Genomic DNA, 25108 nt, shown 5'->3' on the forward strand with positions numbered 1-25108 from the left:
ATTAGGGGAGCCCCAAAATATATCAAATTCAAAATTCAGAATTTAGGCCAGTGGCACTAAACCTATATGAATGTTTTACTCACTTTTGTTTTAATAAGGAAGCCCTCTGTAAACGCGCACTATCCAGTACGACAGGGTTTGAATTGTTATATATATATATATATATGTGTGTGTGTTATTTTGTTGTTTGTTTCTCTCTTCCGGACACTAACAGCCCGCTCGCGCACACACAACAGTTCCGGCCCCCAGCGCGCACACGCAGTGGCGGCGGGCAGCGCCCGCTGGGATATGTAGTCCGCCCGTCAGTGGAGACGGCCTTCTCGATCCGGAGGAGGGGGTGGAAACTGCAACTCCCAGCATGCTGAGCCGTGACGTCTCCCCGTGAGGCGGGATGATAATGAGGTCCAGGCCGCATTCTGTGCCCTGCCCATCGCCAGCGCTGATTGGTTCTACCAGTCGCTTATTTACCCCGGTTGCCAAGACCCGCTTGACTGGCGATTGGATGATCGGCACGTCAATCAGAGCCTGCCTGCGCCCTTCAGGACGCGTGCGCGGAAATCCGATGCAGATGAGAGTTTGCTGGCATTCCAGTCGGAGCCGGCCGGGGAGCAAGGGTGCTGGTGTGGTGGCACCGCTGGCTGCCTCTCAATAAAATGACTGATAAACCATTGCCAATACAGCCCTTCCTTTACGGCGAGTTTCAATCCAGATACCCCCCGCATCACAGGCTAGACTAGGGATTAATACGCGTGAATTATATCACGGGTCATATTTAAATAAACTGCATCCAGGCCTTGACAAGGGGGATAAAGGACTCGAGATTGTAATAGAAATATAATGTTATTAAGCTGCTATCCAATCTATAATAAGCAGAATGGTTTGGCAGTGCCAGGGTGTTGAGTCAGTTACGTTGCTTGTTATTGTGTAAGGAACTTGCAAGATTGGTCCCGCTAAACAGGGTTAACATTACAAATGAATGGTTACTGCATGTATAGTTATCTGGATGGAAGCGGAATGTCCTATTTTTATTAGTCAATCGGCGTAATAAGTGTATCTAATATAATGTTTTGCCATTACGTTGCACGCCATATATCATGTCCCTTTGATGAATACTTCTGAAAAAGCACGTCGTTTGAAGTTGGCTTAACAAGAGCGATGCCAGTGCCAGATTACTGACTGGCTAAATAATTGCTTCCTCACTCAAATTCAAGTAGCATTCGTCCGCTTGAAAGTTATCGTTGGCTTTACCACTAATTTACAGCAATCAGTTAACAGTTTGAGATTCGATTCGTTCCAAAGTCAGCTCGCTTATGCCACCTCCTTCATGTTTTGTAAATAATTTTAATTTAAAAAATAACGGTCAGTTGTCTCATTGCACACGTTTTATACTCGAACAGCATTTAGAAGCAATTTACAGTGTTTTGCAAACATTTGAACAAACATCATCGATCTGAACCTAGCAGCAGGACTTAGCTAAAACCACAACAGAAACTGGAAGTCGGCTGCCTCCTAACACTTTTTGAGGAAATAAGCTGTGAAGAAACCATCTGAGGGCTTTGATAGGCTCAGATCATAACAAGTAGGCGTTTGCACTTTTTTATGATTGGATATGTAAATGATTTTAATAGAGTTTTTTTAGCAAAGCCTTACTCTGGGGGGGGGGGGAGAGACGCTTTATAACTTTCATTCATTCAAGGAAATGTTTTAGTGTGCAATCTACAGCCGTCCGTTGAAAATAATTCCTCTATTCAGCGAGGAGCAGGACATACATTTATGTATATGTTTGGGATAAGAATCGGATCTGGAAAGTACCGTCGTGATCGTCTCGACCTCTCGTTTTACAAGGGAATACGGAGTATTTTTAAGTCGTGTATGACTCCTACAGCTACCACGTGCTCTTTGATGTCTCATCATCTCTCACTTTTTTCATGACCACAAACTTGCTTTATAATCCCAACCTCCGTGAAACCACCAGTTGGAAACTGTGGCTTTTCCCCCTCCTGATCGCCTTGACCACAAGTTGGATTAGAAATTTTCTCCCCAAAGACATACATTTGGAATATATTAATAGTTGCAGGAGGAATACGTGACTTTCCCGAAAAAAGAGCCAGTTATTTAAAAGGAAAGAAAACGAGAGAGAGAAAAAATAAAGAAACTGGACTGGATTGAGTGACAATAACTGGCATTAATTGGACAGATTGACTATTTGTGGCTGCTGTAAGCCCCTAATCAAAGTGTTGTGATGCGTATTCCCGTAGATCCCACTACGAGCCGGCGCTTTACTCCTCCGTCCACCACATTACCAGCATCGGGAAAGATGAGCGATGTGAGCGGGATGGTCCCTCACCAGGAGCCCGGGCCCGGAGTGGGAACAGCCGGCGCGGCAGCGGCACTAGGCAGGTCTCTGATCCGGCCCCATGAGAACCGAACCATGGTGGATATCATTGCCGATCACCCAGCAGAGTTGGTCCGAACTGACAGCCCCAACTTCCTCTGCTCTGTTCTACCGTCCCATTGGAGGTGTAATAAAACCCTGCCTGTGGCATTCAAGGTAAAAGCTTGTCTTTTTCCACCCACCCCCCCCCCCCCAGTGCATACAGAATAAGAACAAAATATTGGGAAAAGAATATACCGAGCAGTAAATACTTTTGTAGAAGTGAAGATTTGTATTGTAGGCATCCTGACATGTATACAAATGTATAATTACCACGTTTAGGTGAGCAGTTGCGGTCATCAAATCACTATATGTGAATTTGTAACATTTCCGTTTGCTAAGATGAACGCATTAGCAACTTTCTGAAGATGTGTTATATTTAAACAGAGTTAGAATGTAAACTAGTGAATACGCATCATTTCTCCGCTGTTACATATGGCACATAACGTGGAACTTGTCATGTCAGAGATATGTTCGGATCAATTGTTGAAATGAATTTTGAGCGTTTAACAATTGTTACATCAATATATTGAACAACAGACATCAAGTAATTTTAAATAAAATAACTTAAGTGACGGTAACTTATTGAGAACTCAGGGTCAATCCGACACTTTCTAAATTAATTGCCTAAATGTGATACTCCTGTACAGTAACTGTGAAAGGCACAGTTGGGGAAATGTCCACACACATTCCTGCAAACCATAACAATACTTATTCTCTTTGCACAATAAAACACATCACAGGGTTAAGTCAAAATATTATTATTATTTTGAAATGTATTCAGGGGAGATGAAACAAATCGACCATCTATAAAGAGAGCGGGACTGGACAGTACCCATCTTCATGGAATTGTTCAGGAACAGTTGAAATTCGGTACTGCCTAAAGCTGCCCACTTCCCCAAGGTGTTTGTAGTGAGCCAGTTCTCCGGTGGCAATAGCTAACCCACTGTATTGATGGTGTGTATTGCTTTCTGACAGGTGGTAGCCTTAGGGGATGTTCCTGATGGCACTGTGGTCACTGTCATGGCCGGCAATGATGAGAATTATTCGGCCGAACTCCGCAACGCCTCGGCAGTAATGAAGAACCAAGTGGCTCGTTTCAATGATTTGCGCTTCGTGGGTCGGAGTGGAAGGGGTAATTTACCTAACTTAAATTCGTGGATACTTTACCACTACATATATATTATATCAAGATACACATATATATGTGTGTGTATGTAAATATATTATATATATAAAGATACATATATATGTATATGTGTGGTCCACGTGCAATATATAGAATGTGACACCATCCCGTATTTATGCTGGTATAAGAATGATTGTTAATAAGAGTTAGCTGCATCTGATGTTAAATAATGGTTGTCGGGTCGATGTGTCTGTCTCGCTGTTCACTTAATACTTTCTACTGAAATGTTCTTTTCTACCTGTTTATCTATCCTGTCAACTTCTCAGTATTTTGGGCACTCGCTCTCCTGCTCTTTTTTCCCCTTCACTCCTGTGTTAGCCGAATAATTTCATTCCTGTCGCCTTTCAACAAGAAAACATTGTTTGGTCAGATGAGCTAAAAACGCTGAACAGAGCTGTAAGAACTTTTTTCCAGAAACCTCTAAGTATTTTGATATTCAGAGACATCAGGGTCTTTGTAAGAACTGGGCTCCCCTTCTGAAACATAGAAATGAGGGAAGTGACAGGTTTTTCTCTCAGTTTAATCCTTTGTGGATCATCTTTCTCTTTTTCTACTTGAAACAGACATACAGTTAATGGCCGGAAGGATTTCTCTTACAAGCCAACAACTTTTCTAAAATTAATCCTTTGCGAAAAGGAAGAAAAAAGGGGATTTTTGAAACTCACGTTGGGTGCCAAGGCTGTGTTTTTTTATATAATAAAAAAGTATTTAATATAAAAAAAACAAAGGACTCTAAGACAATACACAATGCAAACACATAAACCGAATCTACCTGAAAAAGTTGTTTTAAAGTTCAAAGAAATCACAAAGGAGTGGTGTACCCAGTTTTACTGTTTTGCTTTTCTCTTGGCTGGCTTCCCAAAAAGCATTTTTTTCTTTCCAAAAAAAAGACTAACTGCTTGCAGGCTTTTCACGCATGGGAGATGAAGAAAGCTTCTTTTGATGAAGTGTAATTATGTCCAAACAGACTTGACCCTTTTTTTCTTATGATCTTCGTGGAACAAACCCCTGGTTTGCTTTGAAGCAGACGGCTTGTTTCCAGCTCCGAGTGTGCCAAAGGCAGGAAGAGCTGCTGCAAAAGAGTTTTTAAGTCGAGACTTGTCTTGTGCGATTCAGTTCAAGAGGAGAGAGAGAGGAAGAGATAAGATCGTTAATTGATTCCCATTTCTACTGAACACTCATTGAGCCACCACCAACAGATCATAGTCAATGTGAGCACAGGGAAGCAAGCATTCGAGCTATTTAATCACTTAGAACTTGAGTTACCCATTAACTGATTCTGGACAGCAGACTGTCATAGACAGCTCTGTAAAAAAGATCCAACATATAAAGAAAGACAGGCCTAAACAATGGACAAAGGGCATGAGATCATTGGTGGCCAGTTACGTGTAGATATTTGAAAACTGAAAATGTTTAAAGATTTCACTTAGCTTACTCATCAAACCAAAACATTTAAATGACAGAAAGAGCAAGTTGAGCAGAAAATCAAGTTGAGGACTTTCAATAACAGAATGATAGACCTTTAAACAACTCATGGACATTACTGTCTACCAAGTGCACAGTCAATAATAGAGCTTGAAACAGTCTGTTCTGATTCATTCAGTGATTTATGCAAAGTCCTGCATTGATGCAGAGTGATGACTGTTTTATTGACTCACTTTACAACACCCACCTTTTCCTGTCTTGAAGCATTACTGCACTAACTGCTATTGGAAATGACTAACAATTGCATATCTAACTTATTACATATGTGTATTCAAAAAATACAGGAGATTTGTTGAGACAATCCATTCCTTTTTTCTGATACTCCCTCCCCCCAGCACTTTACACATTGTACAGTCACGGTATAATATTAAACAAGGGACATTTTAAATTATTCAGATAATTAACAAATATTCATTTAGCTCTATGCATAAGAAAGTTACACAGAAAAAAAATGATCTTCATAGAAATGTTAATGTTTAAAAGATATATGTGGAGGATTGGTATTAAATGATTTTAATATAGAATAGAATCTTTATATGCAGAATGAGGCCATTTGGCCCATTGAGTCTGCATGACTCTTTGACAAAGTATGTTACCCAGGCCCTCTTCCCCACATTATCCTTGTACTCCCACACATTTCCCATGGCTAATCTATCTAACTACACATCTTACTATAGTAGGAGGCAACCCAAACAAACTTGGGGAGAACATGCAAATTCCATACAGACAATGACCCAATGCCAGAACTGAACTCAGGTCCATGGAGCTATAAAACAGTAGTGCTAACCACTGCGCCACTGTGCTGGCCATGATATTAAGTATTCAACATCTGACTTGTCAAAATAGAAACAGTAGAAACAGGTATGCTGCAAAACTTAGATATTCATTAACTTTCTGAAATGTATTATGATTAATTATTGTTTGCCTCTGAGATGTAATTAATTAAAATTACATCCAAATCTAGGATTTGGACTAGCTAAAAAAATGGGCTGAAAAATGGCAGATGAAGTTTAATGCAGACAAGTGTGAGGTATTGCACTTTGGAAGGACAAACCAAGGTAGAACACACAAGGTAAATGGTAGGACACTGAAGAGTATAGTAGAACAGAAGTATCTGGGAGTACAGATGCATAATTCCTTAAAAGTGGCGTCACAGGTAGATAGCGTCGTAAAGTGCTTTTGGAACATTAGTTTTTATAAATCAAAGTATTGAGTATAAGAGTTAGAATGTTATGGTGAGGTTGTATAAGACATTGGTGAGGCTGAATTTAGAGTATAGTGTGCAGCTTGTGGGTCACCTAATTACAGGAAGGATATTAATAAAGTTGAAAGAGTGCAGAGAAGGTTTACAAGGATGTTGCTGGGACTTGAGAAACTGAGTTATAGAGGAAGGTTGAATAGGTTAGGACTTTATTCCCTGGAACGTAGAAGAATGAGGGGAGATTTGATAGAGGTGTATAAAATTATGATGGGTGTAGATAGAGTGAATGCAAGCAGGCTTTTTCCACTGAGGCTAGGGGAGAAAAAAACTAGAGGACATGGGTTAAGGGTGAAGGGGACAAAGTTTAAAGGGAATATTGCGGGGGGGCTTCTTCACACAGAGAGTGGTGGGAGTGTGGAATGAGCTGCCAGATGAAGCGGTAAATGCGGGCTCACTTTTAACATTTAAGAAAAGCTTGGACAGGTACGTGGATGAGAGGGATGCGGAGGGTGCAGGTCAGTGGGACTAGGCAGAAAAATGGTTCAGCACAGCCAAGAAGGGCCAAAAGGCCTGTTTCTGTGCTCGAATGTTCTATGGTTCTATGGTTCTAAAAGTTTAAATGCACTAATGTCCCATGTGAACTTTGTCAGTTTAGTGCAGAGCTGACTTAATGACCAATATTGCATTTATATAGCCTTTTTCACAACCATTGGATGCCCCAAAATGCTTTACCTTCAGTCTTTACCTTCAATCTTCTTTAGAAGTGTCACCATTTTACAACATAAGAATATATAATACATACATTTTGCCTCAGTTCTTTAGTTTTTGAGCTAAAGAAAGAATTTCCTGTTGGATAGTGATTTATCACTAAAATGCTTTAAAACAAATTAATTGTTGTGCGATTGGATTGCACACAGTAAAGACCCACAAACAGCAAGTGAATGATTAATCAATGAAACTGTTTTGCATTGGTTGTATAGATTGAAAAAGCATGTGACCCATGACTGCCCCCTTGGAGGGTGATGTTGTAATAACATTTCTGGACTAGCTGTCCACTGACCCAGGCTAATGATGTGGATTTAAAATCCCATCATGGGAGATGGTAGAATTTAATTTTAATTAATTAATCTGGGATTTTTAAAATATAAACTAGTCTCAGTAATGATGCCCACGAAACAATTGGATTGTTGCAGAAAATAAATCTGGTCTGCTAATCCCTTTGAGGCAAGAAAATCTGCTATCCATACCTGGTCTGGCCTATGTGTAACTCCAGGTCCACACAATGTGGCTGATTTTCTAGTGGCCTAACAAGCCATTTAATCATACCAAGCCACTGCAGAAATGTCAAAAATTAATAATACCAGAAATCACCCAGTGTCAATCTAGACACCAGAAATGACAATGGTATACTGTGCTCATTCAGCCCTGCAACATCCTCTTTACTCTCATCAAGGGATTAATGTCAAAATTGGAAGAGTTATCCTACAAAATAGTCAAGCAACAGCCTGACAGTCATACTCATGAATCATCCCAAGGTATGTCCCACCTTTACCATTATACATGTCACTGATGCATTGTCCATGGCAGAAGTGGCCACCGCACAGTTCTTATGGAGATAAAATCCTGTCTTTACACTGAGATTATCAGAGGAATTGTTTTCGACCAAAATCCATAGCCTCATGGCCCAGCATATCTCTCACCCTATCATTAGTATCAAGCCAACAGAACAACCCTGGGATGATGAGGAGTGCAGGACAGCACGCGCTAGACATACCTAAAAATGAGGTGCTGACTTGATGAAGCTACAACACAGGATTGCTTGCATGCCAAAGAGCAGCAGTAATGTGCAACAGGCGGAGCTAAATAAATCACACAACAAATGGATCAAATCAAAGCTCTTCAGTCCTACCATAATCATTGGATAAACATATGGATGATATTGGAATGGTGTAGGTTGGATGGGCTTTAGATTGGTTTCACAGGTCAGTGCAACATCGAAGGCCGAAGGGCCTGTACTGCACTGTAATGTCCTATGTTGTTCTAAAGATGTGCAGGTTAGGTGGATTGGCCATATTAAATTGCCCCTTCCCAAGATGCGTTGGTTAGATGGATTAGCCATGGGAAATGTGTGGGGTTACAGGGATTGGATGGGGAGAGAGCCTTGGTAAGATACTCTGTCAGAGAGTCTACACAGAATTGATGGGCTGAATGGCTTTTTCTGCACTGTAGGGATTCTATGATTCTATATGCAGTCTTGAATGGTGATGGAAACTTAAACAACTAACAGGAAGAGGCTCCACAAACATCCCCAATTTTGTCATTTTAGCAGACTTTATTTGCATTTCTCATCAGAGACAACACATTGGCAAATATTTTCTCATGTGCTTCACCATCCACACATCCGAATCTAATTCAAATCCCCTTTTGCATCTGCTTCTGGAAAAAAAATCTCTCCCCAAAGTCACTTGCAGTTGTTCTTCAAGTAGCTAATTATCGAGGTGCTATCCCCATTGTTTGCCACAATATTTATGCAACTGTTAATACGCTTAACCAATTTCTCCCTTTCATCTTTGATGTTCCTGTCCCCAGAAAAACTTCTAATTTCTCCTTCACATGATTCTTTGCTCTTGAATTGGGAACATAGTTGGGAAAATTCCAGACTCTGCAGGAAGGTGGGTAGGGTGGAGTCAGGCCCAGAAACGGTGCAGAGGCAGCCGCAGGGGCTATCGGCTGCACAGGTGGGCTGTGTAAAAGGCCTGCTTTTGTTATCCAGGACTTTGTCTGAGCTATATAAAGAACAGGCCTCCAGTTCTCAACTGTCTCATTCTGTCAGCACACCATACACTTCTCATGTCTTATCTAAGTCATGCCACCTCATGCACCACCACTACCCACCACACCACACCACCCCCCCCCCCCAAAAACCACCCCCATGGTCCCTCAGAATGCCTGATTTTAAAATTCTCATCCTCTTGCTTAAATCCTTTCATTGTCTTGCCTCAACCTATCTCAGTAAGTTCCTCCGGTTCCCTACCTATCGGCTCAGAACATTATATCAACTCTGACCTTGTCCCTCCAGGGAAAGCATGGGCCAGCTGTTTCCCTTATTTTCCCTGTCTCCTCTTTTAGACCCTCCTTAAACTCACATCTTTAACAAAACGTCTAGTCACTGATACTAATATCCCCTTTGGTTGATTTTACATCTATCAAACACGTTGGGACATTTTCCAAAATTAGAAGCTATAAAAATACAAATTGTTGTTGAATTAGAAGCCGGTGTGTGTGCGTGTGGTGTGTAAGCACTGTTAGAACAGTTTCCTGCAGAAAGAATTATTATCAATAAGGGAATAAATCTGTGAATTTGAACGAGCATTATTTAAAACAAATCACTTTCAATTAGTGACAGGTAGAATTTTGGATAAGTGTTATTACAAATAATTAAAATATAATACATTGGTTTGTAATTATCCCAATTTCTTAATTTTATGCCACGTTGATGAGATTGTGAAGGTAGTCTCGGTAATTTAGAAGAAAAATACAAAACAATACACGTGACCGAGCAAAGAGATGTGAAAGAGTTTGTCACGTTCTTAAGATGTCCATGTTAGGACTGATGGGCTTAATTAAAGAACTTTTAACATGTGAAGAAGCACGCCTTTGTTTTCTCAAGCAGCAAAAAAGTTGGCACTTAGTTTCAAGCTCGGAATGACAATCTATAGAACTGTAATATTATTAAACAAGATGATAGGGGAACATGTAGCTAGACATACCGAAAACAGAAATACTTCCTTAGGTACATGAAGATTAATGTTTTCACCTGTGTCCATTTACTTCAGAAGGTGCAAAACAGACAATATGGTCACCACTCTTTGACAAAACCTATTTACATGGTCAACGTCTTAAAAACAATTTGATAAATTTCCAAGTAAACATGCCGTGTGATCAGTGCCATGATATACCACCACATTATTAGATCTCATGTTGATGTACAAATCAGATAGATAAATAAACATAAAAACAATATATGGCACAGGTTTGTGCTACAGGGTATAGAGTAAACATAGAAACATAGAAGATGGGAGCAGGAGAAGGCCAGTTGGCCCTTTCAGCCTGCTCCACCATTCATTACAATCATGGCTAAATCATCCAACTCAATACTTAATCCTGCATTCCCCCATAACCTTTGTTGATCCCATTTGCCCCAAGTGCTATATCCAGCCACCTCTTGAATACATTAAATTTTTGGCACCAACTACTTCTTGTGGTAATGAATTCCACAGGCTCACCAATCTTTGGGTGAAGAAATGTCTCCTCACTTCCCCTCCAATACTACTCTGAATCCTCAGACTGTGACCCCCTGGTCCCCCTACCATTGGGAATATCCTCCCTGCATCTACCCTGTTTAGTCCTGTTAGAATTTTATAAGTCTATATGAGATCCCCCCCTCATTCATCTGAACTCCAGCGAAAACAATCCTAACCTCTCCTCATACATCAGTCCCACCATCCCCGGAATCAGCCTGGTAAACCTTCGCTGCACTCCCTCAAGAGCAAGAACATCCTTCCTCAGAAAAGGAGATCAAAACTGCACACAATACTTTAGGTGTGGCCTCACCAAGGCCCTGTATAATTGCAACAACACATCCCTGCTCCTTTACTTGAAACCCCTCGCAATGAAGGCCAAAATGTCATTTGCCTTCTTTACCACCTTCTGCACTTGCATGCTTACCTTCAGTGACTGGTGCACAAGGACACCCTTGTCCCACTGCATATTCCCCTCTCCTAATTACAGCTATTCAGGTAGTAATCTGCCTTCTTGTTTTCGCTTCCAAAGTGAATTACCTCACATTTGTCCAAATCATACTGCATCAGCTATTGATTTGTCTACTCACCCAGCCTGTCCAAATCATTCTGAACGATTTCTGCATCCTTGTCACAGTTCACCCTCCTATGCAACTTGATATCATCTGCAAACTTTGAGATGTTACATTTTGTTCCCTCATCCAAATCATTAATATATATTGTGAATAGCTGGGGTCCCACCATGATCCCTATGGCACCCTACTAATTACTGCCTGCCAATTTGAAAATCACCCATTATTCCCTACTCTTTGTTTCCTCTTTGCCAACTAGTTTTCTATCCAATAAACTTCCCCCAATCCCACACGCTTTAATCTTGCACAGTAATCTTTTATGTGAGACTTTGTCAAATGCTTACCGAAAGTCCAAATACACCACATCAACTGGCTCCCCCTTGTCAACTCTACTAGTTACATCCTCAAAGAATTCCAGCTGATTTGTCAAGCATGATTTCCCCTTCATAAATCCATGCTGACTCTGTTTGATCCTGCCATTGCTTTCTAAATGTTAGAACATACAACATAGAACACTACAGCACAAACAGGCCCTTCGGTCCACAAGTTGCGCCAATCTCATCTATACCTACCAAGCCATAGAACTATCTGTAACTCCCAATCCCATTAGATCCCATATACTCATCCAGAAGTCTTTTAAAAGACCCCAATGTTCTGCTATAAAATCCTTGATAATGGATTCAAGAATTTTCCCCACTACCAATGTTAAGCTTACTGGTCCATAATTCCTTGTTTTCTCTCTACCTCCCTTTTTGAGCATTGGAGTGAATTACTACCCTCCAATCTGCAGGACTGTTTTAGAGTCTATAGCATCCTGGAAGATGATCATCAATGCATCCACTATTTTGAGAGCCACTTCCTCAAGTATTTTGGGATGTAGATTATCAGGCCCTGTGGATTTATTTGCCTTGAATACCATCAATTTTCCCAGTATCATTTCTCTACTAATATTGATCTCCCTCAGTTCTCCCTCTCACTAAATCTTGCATTCTCCAACATTTCTGGTATCTGATTTGTGTCCTCCTCTGTGAAGACAGAACCAAGGTATGTGTTCAGTTGCTTGGCCATTTTTTGTCCCGTATTATACATTCCCCCCGTTTCTGTTTGTAGGGGATCTACATTTGCCTTCACCAACTTCTTTCTCTTCACATTTCTATGGAAACTCTTAGGACCCAATTTTACTATCGCGTTGCGACCATTTTTGGGCGCAAAAACTTGATAAAGGCGGGCATGAGGCGAGTGGCGTGATCCATGCCCGCTTCCGCACCAGTTCCCCCTTTACCAAGGACCAAAAATGGATGTGATCAGAAATGCACCTGAGATGGGCACAATGGCCATTTAAATGTATTTGCATGCATTTAAATTGACTTAGTGGGCTGCATACCCAACTTTACCAGCATTTCCCCCTTTACCACCATGTTCGCCCATCCAGAATCAGCGTGAAACAGACATGCTCTACAAAAGTTCAATTCAGGCGCTCCAGCTAGTGAGGAGGTAAGTGTTGAGAGTCTGACAGTCCTCTGTTTGAGATCAATGGGTGGGGTGGAGGGGGATCTGCTGCCACTCTGCTTATGATCAGTGAGGGGGAAGGGGGGTCCTGTTGGATGAAGGGGAGGAGGGGCCATGATCGGCCTGGGTGGTGGATGGATGGGGGGATAAGGGGGTCAGTAACGTTGTGGGTGTGGGGCAATATCTGTGGGGGCCAGGGGGGAGCATTATCCGGCCTGGGAATAATGTGGCAGGGGAGCCTCATTCTATCCTTTCTTCTGCACATGCGCAGTTGGATCTACAGGGTACTTGGCACATTAAGCCCTGCACATAGGCTTCTACAGTGCGATTTAGAATCACAGATATTTTTGCAGGCAGAGTGTGTATGGGGGCACCTCAGAACGAGTCTAAAAGTCAGATCTGAAACACTTCCAATTTCAAGTCCGCACAGCAGTTACAGTCAAAATGGTAAAATAGGGCCTTTAGTATCTGTCTCTATGTTCCCTGAAAGCTTATGTTTGTATTATATTTCCCCTTCTTAATCAATCCCTTCATCTTTCTTTGCTGAATTCTAAATTCCCAATGATCCCAATCCTCAGACTTGTTATGTTTCTTGGCCAATCTGTATGCTTCTTCCTTAGATCAGATACTGACTCTAATTTCCTTTGTACACCATGGATTGGCTGTCTTACCCTTTTTTTTCATGTAGTAGCTTTTACTAAATAAACAAAAGGTCATTTATGGCATCCATATTTTAATTTTAAACTTCACTAAATAAATGTTTGTCTCAACAATACTTGATTTATAATATTCCCTGCAAGCAACAAACACAACCAAGACAGAAATTCAAAACATCCATCAACGTTGATGTAAAGATCTTGATGTTAAAATGCCAGTGTTTGAAGGTGGGGGGACATTAAAAATCCCACAGATAAGCCTCCCACTGCTCACCCACCTGTCCCTGACCTGTCTGACATGGAGCAAGGGTGAGAGCGAGAGTGGTAGAAGCATTGTGTGGCCCACGCCTCTTTGATGGCAACTTAAGGGCCTCATCCCACTCTCGCCAGTATTTACCCATGGCAGGTAGATGTCCACACTGTGTGGGATACCTGGCAGGTTTAACTGCACCAGCTGGTGTTAGGAATGTGAGGGAACCTCCTTTGGAGGCACTTCTCCCCCTCAAGGTTAACCCCAACCATTTAACCCATCCATCCCCTAGCCCTTGCCAGAATCCCTGATCCTAGATCTACCTGGGTTCCTCAGTGTGTTGGGACAACCTGTAACCCCTCTCCTGGCTGGTCTACTGGGACTACAGAGTTGCTGGCTATCCAAATGGGTAGCCCTTTAAGATAGGACTCCCTGTCAAAATAAGGACAGAAGTCTCACTGTAAAGCAATTGACTCTGTTCCCTCCCAGACTTTTTAGCTGGGCGAGCTAAGACTATGGAACCGGTAAAATCCAAATCAAAATTTCATGGATCAGACGTTTGTCACTTTTGTAAACATCTCCTTGTTTGCGATGACCAGAATATATGCCCTTAGTTATTTAAGTCCGCACCATTGTAATGCTGCAAAATCACACATTTGTTGTTCGGTGGCTTGGGCATAATGGTCACATAATAAGTCAAAATAAATTTTACTATATTTTACAGGTAAAAGTTTTACATTGACAATCACAGTATTCACAAACCCACCCCAAGTGGCCACCTATCATCGAGCTATAAAGGTTACAGTGGATGGACCTAGAGAACCAAGAAGTAAGTGCCACCATCTTTTGTTCATTACTGATATGATTTATACAGGCATATAATTACTGTATTTTTGTTTGAATAAGTGAGTTGAAATTTGCAAAAGGATTTGTCATGTTAGATTTATAATGAATGGGGCTTCTTATGGTACCTCAGCTATGAAAGAATTTCTGGACTTCTCATTGAGAATGCCAAAAGCCCTTTGGATTAACATTGTTGTTTATCTTTTAAATCAGTTAAGTTAGGCTTTGATTATGTGCAATTGTTTCAGGACTTTAGCCAACTACTTCATTGAACTCCTTTAGGAAGTTATGTTCCTCTTCCATCATAATTTCACTGTTTTCAGGTGGAACATTTAATGAATCAATTCCTCATCTGTAACCATTTTCAGATCAATGATTGTGCTGGATCTCAGTTTAACTGGATATTTTGGTCAAGTTCAATTAAATTTTGTATTCAAGGTGTATGCCAAATAGTATGTCAAAATGACGTGATTAGAAACTGATGAACAATAGTCAGGAAAAACTTGCTTAAATTATGACATTGAAACTTGCAAAGGTTTGTTTGCATATTTGAAGTTTACAGGCCAGGATCCCCAATCTCTTTACAGTTATCTGATCTTAGCCACCACAATATCAGGAGTGGCATGATTTGCTCTATTGCCCTTTGATTAAACAATTAGAAATTGGCTAATATTAATTGTGAATCAGTGTCCATTGCAAGGAGAGTGTGCCAAGAGCACAGGATCAGGATTGCCAGTGATGATCTCCACATTGACTCACTTGCTGGCACTCAAGATTAACAAGTAAATAATGGCAAGTTGAGTAAGACAACTGATTCTTATGCCACCTTGTCACACATATCATAATCAGCTTTTTAAATATGATGTAAATGTTTCTTAGCTCATCACAATGTATCTGAATATACAAAGTAACTAGTTTCGCCATCTTTTGTATAACTACTGAAATGGCAACCAATCTGACACTTTCTGAAACATCCAATTCCTTAGTAAAATCTGAGGAATATTCACTTGAAATATATATGATGGACAAAAAGCATCTCCTAATCATTCTCATTTTAAATTAAGTGGCATTGCACCTCAGAGCAGGTATCGAAGACAAACCAATTTGCGTAATATTTTTGTGTTCATTTTCACAAGACATGCTTCAAAGGAGCTATAAATCTCATTAGGAAAATAGCATTGGAATGTAAACATAGTTTATACTTGTAGCAGTCTGCACCTTAAACATGTTTTGAATGGTATGGTGGCAGCCAACACTTGACTGTTCAATAATCAAAAATATTCTTGCCTTGTTCATTCACATTTCATATTCTAAACTTTAGAAATAAAATGAGTAAAAATCCTTTTATAGAAGCAGAGAATAGTACAGCACAGAAGGAAGCCATTCAGCCCTTGAGCCTGCAATGACTATTTTAAAGGGCAATCCAGACAGTCCAACTTCCCATTGTTTCCCCATATTTCTGCTATTTGACTTTCCCTTCAAGAATTTATTCAATTTCCTTTTGAAAGTTGCTATTAAATCTGTTTCCATTATGCTAATCGGGCAGTGCATTCCAAAATGTTAACCATTCATTGCTACAAATATTTTTTTCATGTCTCCTTAGGTTCTTTAGCCAGTCTCTGCAACTTTGAGCCTTAAATCTAGTTATCAACCCTTCAGTCATTGGAAACTATTTGTCTTTACTTACTCAATCTAAACCTTTCATTATCTTAAATGCCTTTATCCAATCTCTTCTTAGCCTTACCTACACTAAGCAGAACAACCCCATCTATCTGTATAACCATAATCCTTCATCTATGGAATCTCCAAATACATCTGTTCTGTACCGTTTCCAAAGTCCTCATGTCTTTCCTAAAGTGTAGTCCCCCGTATTGACCATGATGCTCCACCTGTGGGCAAACTAGTATTTTATATAAATTAAGTACAACTTCCTGGCTCTATACCTTTATTTATAAAGTCCAAGATTCCATATGCTTTAGTGACTGCCTTGTTAACCTGTCCTGTCATTTTCAAAGATTTGTGTGCAAAGTCTCCCATGTTTCTGCTTTTTCAGTTCTTTGTACCATTTAGGTTTTATTGTCTCTCGTTATTCTTCCTACTAACATGTATCACCTCACACTTTTCTGTGTTGAATTTCATCTGTTATATGTCCACCTATTCCACCAGCCTCACTATGTCCTCTTGAAGTCCATTACAAATATCATATTGATCATTGCAGGATAGCAGTGAGGGAAAGTGAGGAAAACAATTTAGATTAAACAACAGAAGAGGAAAAGAACATGAGAAGCACCTAAGGAAGATGAAATAAAGAAACCACAAAAAGATTAACAAAATCAGGGTGGAAAAACAATAATTAAGAATAATGAGATACAGAATGACAATTAATAAAAAGGTAATAAATATTACTGCCTAATTGTAGAAATAAAACTATATTCTGTGTATAAACAATGAAGAAAGGAAAATCATGGGAGCCTTTTCAAATTCTTCCCTGTGCTTCCTTTTCACATTTTTATTAGATTTTTCTAATCATCACCAAGACAAATATGTTTCCACATTTTTTTTGAGCAAGACAAATTTCCTGTTACACTACATAATTTTATTTATATTCAGCCATGATATGTTGGTATCACTCGTTATGCTAGCATTTATTGCCATTCTCACTTGCCCTTGAGAACGTGGTGGTGAGCTGCCTTCTTGAACTGCTGTAGTCCACGTGTTGTAGGATCACCCACAGTGCTGTTAGGAGGGATTCCAGGATTTTATCCCAGCCGCAGTGAAGGAATGGCAATATATTTCCAAGTGCAGATGGTGCGTGACTTGCAGTGGAATTTGCAGTTGGCAGCATGCCCATGAATCTGCTGAATTTGTCCTTCTTGGAGGTAGAGATTCTGGTTTGGAAGGTGCTGAGGAAGGAGCCTTGGTGAGTGACTGCAGTACATCTTGTCGATAGTACACATTGTTGCCATTGTTTGTCGGGAGTGGATGGAATGAATGTTTATTGTGGTCGATGATGTGCCAGTCAAGTGGGCTGCTTTTGTCTTGGATGGTGTCAAACTGCTTGAGTATTGTTGGAGTTTCACTTGTCCAGGCAAGTGGAGACTATTCCATCATACTCCTGACTTGTACTTTGTAGATGATGGATAGGGTTTGGGCAGCCAGGTGAGTTACTTGTTCTTCAGAATTACTAATGTCTGACCAGCTCTTGTAGCCACTGGCTTCTCCAGTTCAATTTCTGATCAATGATAACCCCCATAGTTGGTAGTGGGTGACTCAGTGATGGTAATGCCATTGAATGTCAAGGGGAGATGGTTAGATTTTCTCTTTTTGGAGGTGTTTATTGCCTGGAACAAATGTTACTTGCCAGTTATAAGCCCAGGCCTGAATATTGTGCAGGTCTTGACATGGAATGCTTCAGAACATGTAATCCTTCAATACCTGAGAGATTGCAAATGGTGCTGAACATTGTGAAATTATCCACGAACGTTCCCCCTTCTGACTGTATGATGAATTGATGAAACAGCTGAAGATGTTTGTGCTTTGGAATCTACCCTGAAGAATTCCTGCAAAGATGTTCCAGCACTGAGATGATTGACTTCCAACAACCACTTTCATTGTACTAGTAGATATCATTCCAACCGATGTAGTGCCTACTCCTGATTCCCATTGACGTCTGTTTTGCTAACGTTTCTTGATACCATGCTCAGTCAAATGCTGTCTTGATGTCAAGGGCAGTCACTGTATTTGAACCAATGCTGCAACAAGATCATGAACTGAGTGTCCTTGACAGAATTCTAACTGTGTGTTCATGAGCAACTTATTGTGGAATAAGTGCCACATGATCACATTTTCATAGAATCATGGAACCGTACAATGCAGAAAGAGGCCCTCCGGCCCATCGAGTCTGCACCGAACACAATCCCACCCAGGCCCTACCCCATATCCCTACACATTGCGCCGCACCTGCGCAAAGATATTTTGGCCTTGGAGGGAGTGCAGAGGAGGTTTACTAGGCTGATACCGGAGTTGAGGGGGTTGAGCTCTGAGGAGAGGCTGAATAAACTAGGCTTGTACTCGTTAGAGTTTAGAAGAATGAGGGGAGATCTCATTGAGACGTATAAGATGATGAATGGGATGGATAGGATAGAGGTGGAGAGACTCTTCCTGCTCAAAAAAGACAGTAGGACTAGGGGGCACAGCCTCAAGATAAAGGGGGGGGTGGTTTAGAACGGAGTTGAGGAGGAACTTCTTCACTCAAAGGGTGGTGAATCTCAGGAATTCTCTGCCCGTTGAAGTGGTGGAGGCTGCCTCGCTAAATATTTTTAAGACGCGGGTTGATGGGTTTTTGATAAGAGAGGGGATTAAGGGTTATGGGGAGAGGGCGGGAAAGTGGAACTGAGCCATGATAGATCAGCCATGATCTTATTGAATGGCGGGGCAGGCTCGAAGGGCTAGATGGCCTACTCCTGCTCCTATTTCTTATGTTCTTATATTATATCCACTAATCCCTCTAACCTACGCATCCCTGGACACTAAGGGTCAATTTCTTGCATGGCCAATCAACCTAACCTGCACATCTTTGGACTGTGGGAGGAAACTGGAGGAAACCCACGCAGACATGAGGAGAATGTGCAAACTCCACATAGACAGCGACCCGAGCTGGGAATCGAACCCAGGACCCTGGAGCTGTGAAGCAGCAGTGCTAACCATTGTGCTACTGTGCCACCCATTCCATTACTTTGCTGATGACTGAGAGTGGGCCGATAGGGTGGTAATTGACCAGTTTGGATTTGTCCTTTTTTTTTGTGGATAGAACATTCCATGGGCAATTTTCCACATTGTCCAATAGTTGCCAGTGTAGTAGCTGTACTGGAACAGCTTAGTTCGGGGTGCAGCATGTTCCGGAGCAGAAGTCTTCAGTCTTATTCCTGGATTGTTGTCAGGGCCCATAACCTTTGCAGTATCCAGGCCCTTCAGCTGTTCCTTGATATCACATGGAGTGAATTGAATTGGTTGAAGACTAACACTTGTGATGCTGACCTCAAGAGAATGTTAAAATAAATCATCCATTCAGCACTTTTTGTGGCCACCATTAGACTCGCTTTTAACTCTAGATTTATTAATTGAATTAATTTTCACCAGCTGCCGCGGTGGGACTTGAACCAGTTCCCCAGATCATAAACCTGGGCCTCTGGATTACTGAGTCAGTGACATTACCATTATACTAGCACCTTCCCAATCATACCTTAAAGTTGTTCTTTACAGAGCAAAACATTACAAAGTATAAACATAAATTTGACTTCCTCAATGTTACTGCTTTGCCCATGAAAACCTCACAATGTTGATGTTTCTTTTCGTTATCCTTTCAGAAATGTTTCAGTCCCTTTTGATGCTTTATCCAAGACTGTGATATTAGACAGTCAAATTATGATACAAGCAGTAATTGTAGAAATTCACAGTCTGCCTTATCATGCCAATCCCTTACCATAGACATGGGTAGATCAATAATCAATATGGGAGAAATAAAATCCAATCTAAATTATTTCAAAAATAGTAATACAGTAATGTGTAAAGAGTTTGTAATGATCACTAAATTACCAATTATGATTTAAATAGGGGAAGTTTTTTTGTATTTATTTATAATCAGCAATGACCTCTCCTTTAGGTTTGTCGTGGATAGAAATCAACTGTGTAGGATGGAGGTCATCATGATTTGTGCAAAGAAAGTGCAGGTCTCCACTGCAGAGAGTACAACCTCTTCAAAACATTTGTGCTTCAAAAGAGATGTTTGCTGCATGTTTTAACATGTAACATGTATTGGAGTAACAGGGCATGATTAGCACAGTACTAGGGTCAATCCACGATCTGGTATTACTAGCAGTGGTGGTGTATGCAAAGTTTATAAGATTGTATTTCCTATCTGTCATATAGATAAAGGAAGTCACGATCAGGCATGCCCACAATTTCCCAAGATGCTTTATCTGCTTGGATCACTTCTTACTAGAATCATTAGACAATGAAATCAGCCATAATGGCTTTACATGGGAGTACTACCAGCAATAGAGGCAAGATCATTTGAGAGCTGCTCCTCTTTTCAAATTTTCTGACTGAAGTCCCCTTATTAGATCCTTGGCTTCTTCTCATGGCAGGCAAGGCTCCAGCAGTGTTATTAAAGGATCAGGAAAATACCTAAAACCAAAGCATGATAGACTTACCATTTGAACAGCACTTGTCAGCCCACAATATACTAAAGACATCTGGGTAGAATGTATGTTATAATAGACACTCAAGGTTTACATGATTGTGTTACTTAACAATGCACATGGGAGCATTAAAATCAGATGTGAATAGAATTTCTACTGGACTGCCAATGGTAAAACCAAATGACAATCATGGTTTAAGCCACTGAGCACTGAATTAGTACTTCTGCATCAAATTAACAATATGTAAATATTTTTCCTTTCTGTAGATCTTGACGTCTGTATGTTATGTGGTGCTTCAGAAATGAAAGGCTCAATATGGTTTTGATTGAGAATTGCTAAATCATAGCGGTGCATTGGTACACCAGATTGGTGCAGTGTCACTGAATAATGGGGCTGAGTTCACACATGCGATTCCATGGGTAGTAAATTGTTGAATGCAGCAATGCTGTTGAGAGGCAGTCAAGGCTGGGTATAGGATCAGAAAAGAAAATCTGATGGAAAATTATTTAAACCATTCTCTCGTACACCTCTCAATGGTCAATGTAAAAAGTAGTTTTGATTAAAATCTGGATTCAGATCATTTTACAGTCTTTCTGCATCAATATAGTGCTTAATGTGGAAGGATGCCTTAAAGAGAACAATTGTGTGTAAAATTATACAATGGGAGAAAAAGAAAAAGTTGAACTAAACCCAAGAAAGGTGTTTCAAATGAGGAACAAGGAAGGTGGCAAATACCTAAAAACAAATCTTCACTAGGAAAATTAGTCAGTTTTGACATGGGAAAAATAATATTAAATTTTACCGAACAACATAATTGTAAATCAGTAGCACTAACTTGCTCACCATATTTTTATGAACTGTATTTTTGTCAGCGTGTTTCATGTGGCTGAGGAAAGCAATGCTGGAGGTCAAGACCTCTAGAGCAATGGAGTACTCAATAGAGATAATGGGCGGGATTTTATGGCCTCACTTGGCCCAAAACCATAAAATCCTGCCCGAGGCCCATTCTCCACCCATGTTCTGCCCCTCACCTGCTCTGACTGTCATTGAGGGTAAAATTCCAGCCAAAATGCCTGGATTTAAGACATGATGGCACAGCACCAGAGAGCTGGGTTCAATTCCAGCATTGGGTGACTGTATAGAGTCTGCACGTTCTCCGCGGTGTCAATGTGCGTTTCCTTCAGATGCTCCTGTTTCCTCCCACAGTCCAAAGGCGTGTGGATTAGGTGGATTAACCATGCTAAGTTACCCCTAAGTGCTCCTAGATGTGTAGATTAGATGGATTAGCCATGTTGAATGTGTGGGTTACAGGGCCTGGGTAAGGTACTCAGTCAGAGAATCAGTGCAGACTCGATGGGCTGAATGGCCTCCTTCTGCATTATAGGGTTTCTATGGTTCTTTGATTCTAAGACCTGTATACTTAGAGGTTTTGGTGCTGGTATCTCCAGAGTTGCTCTACTGTAGACTGTGGTGGAGAGGAAACTTCCTATGTGACTTGACAGGTGTGGATATTGGACTGCTTCATGCCCAGCCAGATTTTGCAAGTATTTTGGACAATTTGAAACTGTAGACCCTCCTGCTCAGACAATCATTTCCTATCATATGGAGGCTTTAAGATATGTTTGCTGGTTTTATGACTGGCACTGATGTACCAGTCATGTTGATTTTCTTCAGGCTATTGGCAGTTTACCTCCTGCCCTGCAAAAACAGAAGAAAATTATATAATATTGACTCTAAATGTGCTGACATGTGATGCAAAGGACTGCCTGTAGTGTTTTCATCGTTCAATGTATCCCCTGTGTGGGAATGAGTAAATAGGAGGTCAAGGGATTAACAAGAATGGAATGGCACTATCCCTGAGTATGGCAGAGATCGCCAGCTTCACATGCGCTGCTTCAATCCCTTCATAGCCAATGTAGCAGTCTCTAAGAGAATTAAGAGATCGTAATTTCTTATGTTCCACGTTGTTCTGCAAGCAGGGAATTTCCCTTGAGCTGTTACAAATTTAAGGACTTTGTGCAATGACAAGATGTGAGACCATTCTGTAACCCGTTCAGTATGTATTTGAAGGATTTGCCGCCTGAGACATTTCTGTATTACAACTGTTTCAGATTTAAACTATAGTTTGTATATATGCTGTGTTGCATTATGACCATATATGGTATTGAAAGATGTTTGCCATTGTATTAACTCATTGGATGGGTGGTTAAAAAAAAGTAATTGAGGTAAAGAAGCACTTTGCGATATGTATACTCAAAGCAGCTACTTGTCATAAAAGGATGCTTTGTAGTTTTACCGTGCAAGTTTCTTCATGCCTGCGATCTTCAGTATTTGGGTTCTGTTAACAGCATTCAGCCTGTCAGCTATCTTCAGCCTGCTTTGTGTAGAATGCTTTTCAGATCTAAAGACTTGCTGCAGCATAGGTTCCAGTGCAACATCAATAGGTTGGCAGTGATAGATTAACTAGAATTTCTGCAGTTCCTTTGTGGAGTAGGCACGAATTCAGTTATGTAAATGGTTGCTGGAGCCATATAAATGATACTTAGCAGCTGATCGCACGCAAATGTTCTATTAGGCAGTCTCCAATCCAAGTGAGAACATTGACCAATTAACCAAAATATATCACTTCTAATATTGGGAGTAACAAAAATGAGTGAGGGAACAGAATATACTCAGAGCAAACAAGTTTAATCTTAGATTTGTGTGTAAACATGTATTTACAGGTCCCTAACTTTCCCACCAGCTTCCCCCCAACCTGAGCTCTCCCATACCATTTGCGCTCAGTATTAGAGTTCAGTGCTGGTCTTGGGTGCGTGGCACTCATCAACATGAACCTTTACCTATTTTAACTCTAGGCACCTTTAGCACAGTACAGGCCTAATTCCCAACAATTATTAGTGTGCATTTCAAATTGTGCACTAAAAACAAGAGTACTGGCTGATCACCGTGTGGGCAATGATATTAATGTGGAGTGTCATTGATGTGGTTACATCTTGTTTTCTTTGCTTTGAAAGTGCATTTTACTTTCCTTTTTGGCCAATCTTTCAATGTAGCATGACAACTGAGGTTTTTATTTATGTCTAACAAACTTGCAGTCTGAAAAAAAAGTGAGTTGGACGTTGCAAGGGGAGTGCCAAAGTTTTGCAAGGTGCTTTCCTCTCTGAATTAGAGCTGCAGTGTGCTGTACTCGTAAAATGTCACAATTTCCAGTGTGTTTTAAGGATCAGCTTTCCAGCTGTTGACAGTTGATCTTTTTATTTCACATGTCAGTAACAGATTTTTTCCATTGCCTGCTTCCAAGCAAGTACTATTACATCACAGGTGTTTTTTTAAAAGTGAAAGCATCTGGCACTCCCTTTTGGAAACACTTCTTAAGAGCATATGACCATCATGCACTAAAAGATTAAAAACTTTTCCATCTTATAATTGCTGTGTTTAACTTTGAACTTTTCTTTCCTCCCCCACCTCCCCAACCCATGCTTTGATTCATCTCCGTTTAAAGAACTTTGCTGCTTTGTTCAGAAAAAAGAACCAACAGATGAATTTCTAGATTGCTGAGCTGCCTGTATTTTCAGTAGTTGAATAGGGAGAAAGTGTCACATCCAGGTTGTGCAACTTTTTGTCTTCCTGATGCCTTGCCTAGAGTGCTGGTAGTGTTGTCAGTGCTTCTGGAAACAATGAGCACTTAAAAAGACATTTAGTCACAATGTGCTCAAGTAATATGTGAAATTCAAAATATACCGTAAAAGGTCACCAGTTACAAAATAAGTATTGCATTAAGTAATGCAGGAGATATATTGTAATTCCATGTTGCAGATTTTTGTGTTTTGCAGTTAAAAGGAAAAGCTATTCTCAAGTTTTTATAGCAATCATCAAGTTGTCATTAAATACAGGAAGAGATGGAGCTTGAATGATACAGGTCTTAACTTTCAAGAGGATCAGCCAGAAAGAGTAACCAACGTGTAAGAAAGCGCAGTGTATAGTAAAGCTTAAAATGCATTCACGAACAAAAAATTAAACATTATTGATTTGCAATGACATTTAGCAACTTTCAAAATTTTAATTTTAATTTATTTTCAACAACTGACATTAGACAAGGACTCCAAAATTGATTTGCCCAGTCAATTAAAACACACAACATGTAAAACACAATGTTATGCTACCAAAATTTTATGCATTAATCTATGTCCTGCTTACAGTTTATAGTTAGCGAAACAGATTTTGGGCCCAATTTGATCCTGTCTCTTCAGCATAAATCATTATGCCAGCTTATCTATATAACCATTAGCACTGGTGGATGCAACTCACATGTAACATTTGCGTACTCTACTGGGACGAATCAAACTTGTTAATTGCATTTGGAAAAAAGCCCTAAATGGCTGAAGGCATGATGTGGAGATGCCGGTGTTGGACTGGGGTAAACACAGTAAAAGGTCTCACAACACCAGGTTAAAGTCCAACCAGTGTA

The 25108-nt window shown here is 40.5% G+C and overlaps 2 protein-coding genes across 3 annotated transcripts in view; one reads left to right on the forward strand and one right to left on the reverse strand.

The window, feature by feature from the left end:
* supt3h (SPT3 homolog, SAGA and STAGA complex component) overlaps positions 1 to 227 on the reverse strand; it is a 430545-nt gene extending 430318 nt beyond the window's left edge. Inside the window, exon 1 of the mRNA XM_080192373.1 lies at positions 84 to 227. The gene's annotated coding sequence lies outside the window, so the exon portion shown is untranslated. The remainder of the gene's footprint in view (positions 1 to 83) is intronic.
* Positions 1 to 25108, forward strand: part of runx2a (RUNX family transcription factor 2a) — a 103696-nt gene that overhangs the window by 2771 nt on the left and 75817 nt on the right. For both annotated transcript variants that reach the window (XM_080192371.1, XM_080192372.1), the window contains exons 2-4: positions 2259 to 2551; positions 3413 to 3569; positions 14322 to 14426. In XM_080192371.1, coding sequence (XP_080048497.1) covers positions 2259 to 2551; positions 3413 to 3569; positions 14322 to 14426 — 555 coding nt within the window. The remainder of the gene's footprint in view (positions 1 to 2258; positions 2552 to 3412; positions 3570 to 14321; positions 14427 to 25108) is intronic.

Source organism: Carcharhinus amblyrhynchos, chromosome 7 (assembly GCF_965287045.1).
Source record: "Carcharhinus amblyrhynchos chromosome 7, sCarAmb.v2.hapA, whole genome shotgun sequence".
Lineage (NCBI taxonomy): Eukaryota > Metazoa > Chordata > Chondrichthyes > Carcharhiniformes > Carcharhinidae > Carcharhinus > Carcharhinus amblyrhynchos.